Source organism: Neolamprologus brichardi, chromosome 7 (genome assembly GCF_056152115.1).
Source record: "Neolamprologus brichardi isolate AB-2024 chromosome 7, ASM5615211v1, whole genome shotgun sequence".
NCBI lineage: Eukaryota > Metazoa > Chordata > Actinopteri > Cichliformes > Cichlidae > Neolamprologus > Neolamprologus brichardi.
This window is the reverse complement of record NC_142110.1, coordinates 37,373,820-37,384,161: the sequence shown is the minus strand read 5'-3', so window position 1 is coordinate 37,384,161 and position 10,342 is coordinate 37,373,820. Positions and strand designations below refer to the sequence as shown.

General features: G+C 38.5%; 1 protein-coding gene across 2 annotated transcripts; it reads right to left on the bottom strand.

Moving 5' to 3' along the window:
* Positions 1-65: 65 nt before the first annotated feature.
* LOC102793175 (stomatin-like) lies at positions 66-8,098 on the bottom strand. 2 transcript variants are annotated; one of them, XM_006795639.3, is made up of 7 exons: positions 7,865-8,098; positions 6,385-6,494; positions 6,071-6,143; positions 3,603-3,685; positions 3,256-3,459; positions 1,816-1,950; positions 66-1,433 (listed from the first exon to the last, which is right to left on the bottom strand). In XM_006795639.3, exons 1-7 carry the CDS (start codon positions 7,917-7,919, stop codon positions 1,245-1,247), a joined length of 849 nt encoding a protein of 282 aa, XP_006795702.2. In that variant the 5' UTR covers positions 7,920-8,098; the 3' UTR covers positions 66-1,244. The 2 variants fall into 2 exon arrangements, with proteins under 2 accessions (XP_006795702.2, XP_006795703.2); XM_006795640.3 differs by having other exon boundaries at positions 7,806-7,896.
* Between the last annotated feature and the right edge of the window lie 2,244 nt (positions 8,099-10,342).

Below are 10,342 nucleotides of genomic sequence, written 5' to 3'. Positions count from 1 at the left end.
CTGCCTCTGCCTTTACAAACACTTAACTTCTCACACTGACCTGAAAGAAATTAAATCAACACAAACATGCTTTCAGATTTATTTAGTCATATATACTTAACTCAAAATAAAATCATATCAAATCATACTGCACAAAAGAATGTGTGCTACAAACAACAACAAAGCAAACGCAGGCATTAATCCTGAGCGAAACTTACAGAAACAAATTCATATAAATTACAATAAAAACTGGTAAACTGGACAACAATCAAACAGTCTTTAGAGAACACAGCAGCACAGTGTTGTCCACTGGTCGTGTTTCCATATGTATCAAAATTCCCTAAATGTCACTATTGTTACCACAACAAAAACCAAAACTACACGACTTACTAAAGTAAAATCAAATAACCTTTCCCTTTCCTAACAAAGAAATCCTCTGTGTGGCAACAGCAGAACAATAAACTTCATGTGGCTGTAGGCATAAATCACTTCTTGGTCAAACAGTCCAAACACTTATGTTAAAAGTAGGAAAGCAGAACAACAGATTAAAACAGAACTAAAATGTGTCATTTTCACAATATATAAATTCAAACAATTAAATATTAATTTTAATAAAATTTAATATTTACACACTGAAAGAAAAAAATATGATAAATTATAACTCATTTTCAGCTTCCTGATACTTGGACACTTTCTGAAGCTTTAAATGAACAAACTTGCAAATAAATAAATAAATGAACAACTTAAAACAAAAACTAAAGAAAACTCAATTAAATAAATAAAACTTCAAGTTAAAGGTTATGCTAAGACTAAAAACTCATACTATATATTATTATATATATATTATATAATATATTGAATCAGTGGACATTTATTGGCAGACACACCAAGATGACTGTGGGGCATTGCCACTGCTGGCTCAAGCTACCCGCTCAGCTGCCAGAGCACCTGAGGCAAAGCAAATATTCAACTCCAGCTCTGATAAACACAGAATATGCTAAATTTCACAGGTTTGTAATAAAGGGTAAATTCTCAAAGAAGGCCTGTGGGCTAGAAGATGGTACCCTAGATTGTGTCACTTTTTTTCTTTGATTATAAAGTTGGAAAAAAATAAAAAGAAGTTATAAATTAAACCTATGTGAAAATAAGCTGGCTGCTGTCAGATGTAATGACGGTGAGGCAATGAAGTTGATTACACATGTATATGTGCTCAGTGATGCATGCTGGGAGTATGTGCATTTCTTTTCTTTTTTTTAGACACTTTCTCATGTATTGACGAATTTCGGCAAAATCTCCAGTGGAAGTGCCAAAATGATGGTGGAGTTCTTCTCTTCAGCGATGGTGCTCAGGGTCTGAAGGTAGCGCAGCTGCAGGGCTGACGGAGACTCTGCAATCACCAGGGACGCCTCCTTCAACGCCCGCGATGCGCTCATCTCCCCCTCTGCTGCGATCACCTTAAGAGGAGAAACAGGAGGGAAGAAAATGAAAAGAACTCCTTGATCTCACAGCCCAGTGGAAGAAGCCTCTACACCCACTATTCTTATTACAAAATCTTGCAGAATTCCTTTTTTCTGGGTTGCGATAGATTTCTTGTTTTATTTGTAAATCTCCTTTAAACCAATTTTTTAAATCTCCAATAACCTATTGTTTAAAAGGATTAGACCAGTATGTAACCTTACAAACTACATAAATCTCCCAATGTTACTTTTTTCTCCTTTTTATGAAATTGAAGTGTAGAAAAATAACAACAATCGATAAATGACAAAGAAGGAAACAGGAAACTGGAAGGCAAAAAGCTGAGTGATTGAGTGATATGGAGATGTAGAACCACCTTACCTTGGCTCGGGCCTCACGAGTGGCCTCAGCCTCAGATGCCATGGCTCTCAGTAGCTGAGGGGGCAGTTTCACATCTTTGATCTCCACCCGCTCCACTTCGATTCCCCAGTCATCTGTGGCATTGTCCAGAGTGACCTGAGGAGACAGCCATGCAATATACCGTTTGTAGTACCACATCTGTAAAAATAGAACGTATGTTTAAAAAACCCTCAACAACAATAGATTTTATCGCAAAGTTTTTAAATGAATGAGAAGGATGTCCCTTATCTTTCAAAGTTTTACATTTTTCAGAACTGTCCAGCAGATGGAGCTGACAGTGGTGACACGTTTCTCTCACAAAGCAGAGAAACAGACACACATTTTACATCTACACACTGTCACACACTGCATGTCTATTTTTACATTTTATGAGCAAAAGAATTCATGAAAAAGTGTCTATTGGTCATCGTTGATCATACTATGATTATACAACTCTTCTGGGAGTGGAAGCTGTTACTGCTACAAAGATTTACCAGTGGGAATTTTTGCCCATTCATCCAGAAGAGCATTTGTAAGGTCAGACACCAGTGTTAGACAAAGGGGCCTGGCTCACAAACTCCATTCTAGTTCATCCCAGTGGTATTCAGTGGACTTTCAGTCAGCTTCTTCAACACAAAACTCATCCAACCATGCCTTTGTGGACCTTGCTTTGTATACTAGGGCACAGTATGTAACAAAAAAAGGTCTTTCCCCAGGCTATTCCTACAAAGTTGGAAGCATAGAATTGTCCAAAATGTCTTGTTAAGCTAAAGCAGTGAGATTTCCCTTAAGTGGAAGTAAGAGGCGCAGGCCAAACCCAGCTAAACAATCCAACTGCATTGCTGAATTCAGCGAGTAAGAGGTGTGGTCACAGACATTTGTCCACTTCCTGAAGTACCTCCTGGTCACTGTCTCTGTGACTCTGAATTAGAAATAAATATTTAATCATTTACAGCAGCTCAGCATAAACTGGAAGTAAAAGTTTAATGGAAAAAATAAATGATTAAATTCTAAAGCAAACTAAAAGCGGGACTCGTCATAGAAACATGGGATTAGCTAAGCTTCTCTCAGTTTACAGCAGTTTGTTAGTTTAACAGTAACACACAGTTCGGGTGACAGCTGCATTATGCACCTGGTAAACAAAGCTCAGAGCAAGATGGCATCTCAAAATGCCTTAACAATGAGCCAATAGAGACAGAAGGACTTCACAGAGATGAGGGAATACCTTTTGGATATACCACATATAACAAATGTGTAAGGTCATACCCTTGGACACACCCTTAGAGTGACAGCTCAAAGGCTTATTGGACAATGTAAACGATGTAAAAAAAAAAAAAAGAAGTACATTTTGGAAGTATACAATTATTTCTTGCATGTTTTGGGGTCACAGTTACAGCTAAGAGAAGAGCTGAAGGAGTTTACCTGCATAAAATGTGCAATGTCTTCACGGTCAGACAGAATCTCTGCCAGGTTCTTGTTACTCAGGACATTCCTCAGGGTGGTTTGGGCCAAAAGCTGCGTAGCAGCATCTGCATTACTGACGTTAGCCACGGCCAGAGTAGGATTCTGGACCCGGTAGTAGACCAGGCCATCAACACACACTGCCACAGAGTCTCTGGTCAAAATCTGAGAGAAGAACAGTGTTTACACAATACTGTGTAACAAGCTAAAAAACTACAAATAAAATAACTACGCACAGTTATTACTACATGAGCTGAATTCCTGTGAAAGTGATCTGCTTAATGTAACTGGAAGGGTGCATGTCGTACCTCTTGTGGTGGGATGTTAAAGGTGACGGTGCGCATGTCCACATTAATAAAACTGTCAGTGCACGGCAAGACGAAGAACAAGCCTGTGGAATCACAAGAATGCAAATAGTTTCAACAAAGACTAACGCTACAGTAAACACAATAATGAGGAAGCTTCCTCACAAATGTTTGAAAAGACCAGGATGAATGAGATCCTGGCAGGAGGCCAAGTCAAGCTCTCGCTTTATGAGACTGCAGCTGTACTGACAGCAAGGCAAAGCCGTGGATATTTGCAGCTTTCATTAGCCTGTTTCAAGTCACTATGATTGAATTAGTGCATCAAACAATACTAGTGAAATAGACATGTGCTAGGTGTGCAATCATTTAGCAAACATTAACACCACACCGGATAGAGAGTGGTTGGATGCCATTCCTGTCAAGATATTGTAAATTTAAATGGTGAGATCACAGACATCTGTTCAGGAGGGGCAATGATGATAACAACAGTCTCCCCGTGCCACTTCCACCATGAAATCTGAAGCACTCTCAGTCAGACAAGTAAAAAGGTCCCAGTTGGTCTAATACAGTCTGAAAAACATCTTGTGATGCACATAAGCATGTTTATCGATAAAAATCTCAGTTTCAGGCAGAATGAAAGATTTTACAGTAAACTTTCTTTGTGAGCCCGTAGATAGAGAAGCCAAGAGTTGCAGGTTGTAGGTGCTATTATTAACCCCATGCTGTCATAAACTCAAGCCCGGGGCTCTCTGAGGAGCCACGTTTCAGCATTTTGAGAGGACACTGCTTGGTTTTTAGATCTAGTACAACAAGAAATCAAAGATAAAGAGACGGTGAGTTGTGAGGTGTATGCAAATTGTACCTCGTGGGAGTCTGTATTTTTTACTTCTATGCTTCTAACAAATCTGCTGCCATTCAAAACACAAGTTACATAACTGATCGCATGGATAAAGCATTCAGAAAAATATGCTGTAGCGCTTGAACAGCTCTGTGGGTGCAGGTTCCCTCGGGCCCCTGTGTGAGGCCTGAGTGAACCTGCACCCATGCCCACTTTGTCTTTGGTGTTGTTGCTATAAAGCCTACCAAAAAATCACATTTTAATTTTTAGCAATGACATGCCTTGTGTCATTCTGCCCAACAGCAGGAAGAAAACGCTCTTGTAAACACAACACAACAGGACTCACTGCCCCCATGCTTCTCTTTGATTCTTCCTATGTTTTTTTTTCATGGTTTTAACAACACAAATATTGGACTGTCAATCAGTGTGTGAAAAACTACACTATGGACTGTCACAAAATAGTAAGTAACACACATTACCACCCCCACCCCCCCAAATGAGAAATCCTCAGGATTTACTGGAGGAATTGGCACTACATTTGGTTACCAGATGATGCATGGTAATGTTTCTGTGATCCCCCAAAATGAAGTTGGCTTTTGCGACTTTGAGTCGAGTTGTTTAAAAAAACATTAAGTGGATTTCCATGAAATTTGGTACACGCATTAATATGCCCCGAGAATCAACAGCAATTGCTTCTGTGATTTCATGACTCTTTTTGTCATCTGGTGCCATCATCAGGGTGCATAATTTGCCCAATACTTTGCTATATGAACAAAACGGATCATACCTCTAATCAGTACTTTCTCCACGCCGGCATTTTAACAACCACACTGTAATGACACTTGGATATACATTATGTAACTTTTTGCGCTCCCTTGCAGACTGATAGAATTAAAGGTTTTTGTAGTAAAGTAACCCCAACCAAACAACTGGCGTGCTCTACAATACAAAGGGTGAAAAAAAAAGTAACTCAACAATACACACCATATATAAAAAATGTATGGTTATGTCAATCAGTCCAGTGACTGTAGTCTGCTGTGTGACGATGGGTAAGTTTCCTACACTGTTTGTCTGAATTTAATGCAAGAAAAAAACCCCTCCAATTTAAAGCTCAGCTGATAAAGGTTTAATTGAAAACTATCTAGTGGAATGCGGGGGCAAAAAATCTAAACTAAATATGCCACTTTCCTAGCCCTGTATACTTTATCACAGTGCATTTCCTCCTTGAGTTTCTGGGTTGCCATAGCAACTGATGTCATTAAGTCTGCCAATAAAAGCAGTAATCAATATTACATTTATTGACTGCATCTAAAATAACGGACAATCTAAATCGCTGGTAACAGGACACTGACCAGTGCTTGTTCTCCTCCCGCCCCTTTGAAGCAGCTCTGTATTAACTACAAGTGAGCCACTGAAACACTTAAACAAACAACAAACAACTGACATTTGCAAAGACATGTCAGGACATTTGAATGATGATCCATGCAGCCACAGCTGAGCATGAAAAATATATTATCTATGAGTTAAAGACTACTAACATTTCAATAAAGGAACTGTATATTTAGATGACTATTTAAAAAAACACACAATGGTGTAATAAAAAGAGAAAAAGAAATAAAACATGACTTCTTACCTGGTCCTTTGGCTCCTCCTGACGAAAGGCGCCCCAGGCGAAAAATAATAGCTCGCTGGTACTCCTTCACAATCTGTATACAGAGAAAAACAACCCCACTGTCATATATAATATGTAATTAAGTATGAGTAATTTATTTTTCTTGCAGCTAGATATGGAGGTATTCTTATGCATGCTACTTTTAAAAAGAAATGAGTTTTCCTGTAAAGTAAAGATGCATTTTATCTGGGTGAATAGTAAACAACCATGCGTCACCAGCTTTTAAAAGGTGTTTCTAAAATAAAACAAATAGCACTGTAATTTAAGTAGCTGACCACAATACACATCCATATGGAGATGGGCAGAGTAATCAGCAGGAAAATGAGGGAGAGCCCAACCAGAATCCTGCCACAAAAGCCAATGTCAGTGTTTAGGTTCTCCAAAGCTGGGGAAAGAAGACAGACAGCATGATTTCAACTGGTTTGTACCAACTATGAGAATATATTAATGCATAGTGAATCTTGTATATTTGGACATATCTGCATGTATATTCTTCTAGATGCTAAGAAATTATATTTTAGATTTTATTTTTTAATTAAGATTTTATTTTTCAAAGGCAAAATGGAAGGGAAAAATCCGAATCTATTTGGCCCTATGTGAAAAAGTAATTGCCCCCTTTCAGCTGAGTTCAAATAGTTGAATCAAGAAATCCCTTAAATAGAACCTGTCTGACAAAGCAGGTAAGCTAAAAGATCTAAAAAAAAAACCCCAATGCAACATGCCACAATCTAAGGAAACAAAGTGATTGACATCTATCACTCTGGAAAGTGCTCCATTTCTAAAGCTTTGGTACTCCAGCAAACCATTGTGAAAGACGCTATCAATGAATGGAGAGAACTTGTAATGTTAATAAATCTTCCCAGGAAGAGGCTGCCAACCAAATTTACTGGAAGAGCACACCAACGATTCATCTACGAGGTCACAACAGAATATAAAACAACATCTAACGAACAGTGTTCATGAGTCAACAATAAGAAGGATATCAGCAAAACTAGGATCTATGAAAGAGTGCCAAGGAAAAAACACAATGCTGAACAAAAAGGCTTTTTTTGTGTGAAACACATGTGGCCAGTCATCCAAACACCTGACTGCAGTTCTTGATTCTAAGAGCGGCACAATCAGTTACTAGGTTTAGGTGGCAATTCCTTTTTCACATAGGACAGGTAGGGTTTGGATGGTTTTCCCCCCTTAATACATAAATGGAAAGTGCATTTTGCGTTTGCTGTGGTTTTCTTTATCTAATATAAAAATTTGTTGATGACCTGAAACATGTAAGTGTGCTATGCAAAACGCAAACAAATTAAGAAATCAGCTCTCTACTTCTGTCAACATCCATTCAACAGACAAAATTAGAAGTCAGAATGCCATGAATGGCTTATACTTAACTTACAATAGTTTTTTTTTTTTAGTTTTTTTTACAGTAATTAACATGTATGTTACGTGGTTTAATACTGTTTCTTAAACGCTACTGTCTTGTAAAACATTACTGGACGGTTAACGTGTGAGTGGAACTTATTAACGGCTTATTAACGGTCAGAGCTAGCTAGCTTGTTTTTTTTAAGTAATGAGCACTAAAAATATGTACTTTAACCACATTTAATTAGAAATTTCACGCTAATCTAAACGTAAAACTTTCAGCTAAGTGCCGACTTAAAGAAAAAAACCAAATAACTTGGCTGGGCCAAAGCTCACTGACTTTATGAAGCCATCTCTGTCCAGCTATCAGCAAGGCGTAGAAAATTAAGCAGCCGTTACCTAACTGCCGTTCGCGACTTCGGGCTCGTTTCATTTTAGCATGTTCGTTGTCCATAGTCCCGGCCAAATAATTAATAACTAACAGTGACAGTAGTAAATGATAGCGATATATTTATTCACTATGGGCGACAGCCAATTAGTGCGAGGTGACGTATCCCCAAGTTTTTACTTGCAGTAATCTGACGCAAGGGGGCGTGGCTGAGACCAGCTCCATTCCACGTCCTGGAAGACCCCATAACTGTAGAAAACATTGGAAAAAACACCCGGAGAAGAAGAGAACGAGGAAGTTTCATATTCAGTTCACTATTGTTCATGCTATACAAACGTCTGGAGTCACTCGTTTCTTAATGTTTTGCTAAGAAATGTTTAAATATTTGCGGCAAAACAAACAGCGTATAAGGTGAACACAGTTTGTTCTAATTACCTTGAAAGTCAATATTTGTTGTGACCACAGTCATTCTTCATAGTCTGAAGTTTCTTAGGAAAGCTTTCCAGTAATTTCTCTAAGTGGTCTTCAGGAATAGTTTTCCTAGTTTCTTGGACATTCAGAGCTCTCCTTTGGATGTTGACTTCCTTTTTTAAATTTTTCTGTCAAGATGATGCCAGTAATGTTGAGTTCCGAGCTCTGGGGAGGCCAATCCATCATCGACTTCCATTGTGAGTTTCTTCTATCCAGGTATGTTTTCACTGCATTGGCAAAGTGTTTGGGACTGTCACACTGAAAAAATGAAGGCATTGTATGGTGGATCAAAATCTAAGAGTACTTTTCTGCATTCAATACTATCAATTTTAACAAGGTCCCCAAACACCATAGGCTTTAAATGAATTACATCACAGGACCTCTTTGCGTTTTACAGATTGATGTAGACGCTCACTATTGCACCTCTTTCCTGACCTCCTTTGTACATGTCAACAATGATCTGAACCAAAAATTTCAAGTTTGGATTCATCACTCAATAAGACCTGCTAATATTTGGTCGAGTTCTTGTACAATCTTTTCCCTATTGCCCTTCCTTAAGACCTTCAGATTCTGTTTGTCTGCTGTAGATAGTATTTTATGCCCGACACTTCTTCTTTTGTCCTCTACTGGTTTAATTTCAAAAGAAACATTTTAGAATGTGTTCAGTTCGATGGGGAGATATTTATACGAGATGTATAAGCATCGCCTCTGGTTTGAAACAAAAAATGTTTCTCATATTCTAGACTTTCACACAGATCAAAGTATCCTTTGACCACCAAAATCTAATACTTAACTTTTGAATCCAAAGCATATTTGACCCAATATTTATACTGTATTTCCAATATTATACTGTTTGCTTACATTTTGAAGCCTAATATATAGCATTAATGATGTCACAAATATGTGCTTGACTTAAAAATGTGCATGTAGGTGTTGGCATCTGAAGCTGAGATGAGATGTAGTTGAATATTTTAAAAAAATGGCAGAACCTTCAAGTGAGACATTGAGCTCAGTGCTTGGAGCTCACATTTTTTATTTAAGATGGTCTGGTACACCAATAGACCTTGACAGACAATTCAACTGCAAATGAGCTTAAAAACATTATGTAGTCTGCACCGCCTCATGAGGTTAAAGAAAGATCAGCAAGGTTGACTTTTTTATGGCTTCCTCACATACAAAAAATGTAGTGGAAGTAACAGTCTACTCAGTGTGGCAGCTGGAACCTATTTAAATTAACCTGCTATTTACAGGCTACTATCGAAGGTTATGCTAACAACTGAAAGTAGCTTCCATTAATAACCCACGCAATGAAATATTTTCAGTGAATTTATGCGACAGCAGTCAGAGATTTCATTCCATGTTGACATGATAGCGTCACACAGTTGTGGCAGATTTGTTGGCTGTGCGTGTGAATCTCCTGTTCCATAAAATCCCAAAGATGCTCTATTGGGTTAAGATCTGCTATTTGACTGCATTAGCTTTGTGTTATCCTTCTGGGAACAACCATTAGAAAATGTGTACACTGTGGTTTGAAAGGAACTGACGTGGTCAACACCAATACTTAGGCAGGCTGTGGTGTCTAAATAATGCTCAACTGATAAAAAGTGGCCCAAAGTCTGCCACACCATTTAAACCACCAGCAGCTTGAATTGTTGATACAAGGCAGGATGGATCCATACTTGTATGCTGTTTACACCAAGTCCTGATCCAACCCCCCAACTGTTGCAGTAGAAATCGACAGTCATCAAACCAGGCAGTGTTTTTTCAATCTTCTATTGTTTGGACCATTCTCTGTAAGCCCAAGCAGCAGTTATCAAGCAGCTAAACAGGTGTACCTGATAAAGGCACACCTGTTTAGCTATTTAGAGTCCTCCACCTGACATGGTTTAAGTGTTCCAGTGTTTTGGCATTGTTCTTTCATCAATGGAGAACATTTCTGCCAAGGGCACATCTGTAAATACCTGATTACAGCTTCTCCAGTAAGCCTCCTCTCTGCTTGTTACTGTTGCCTCCAGAGG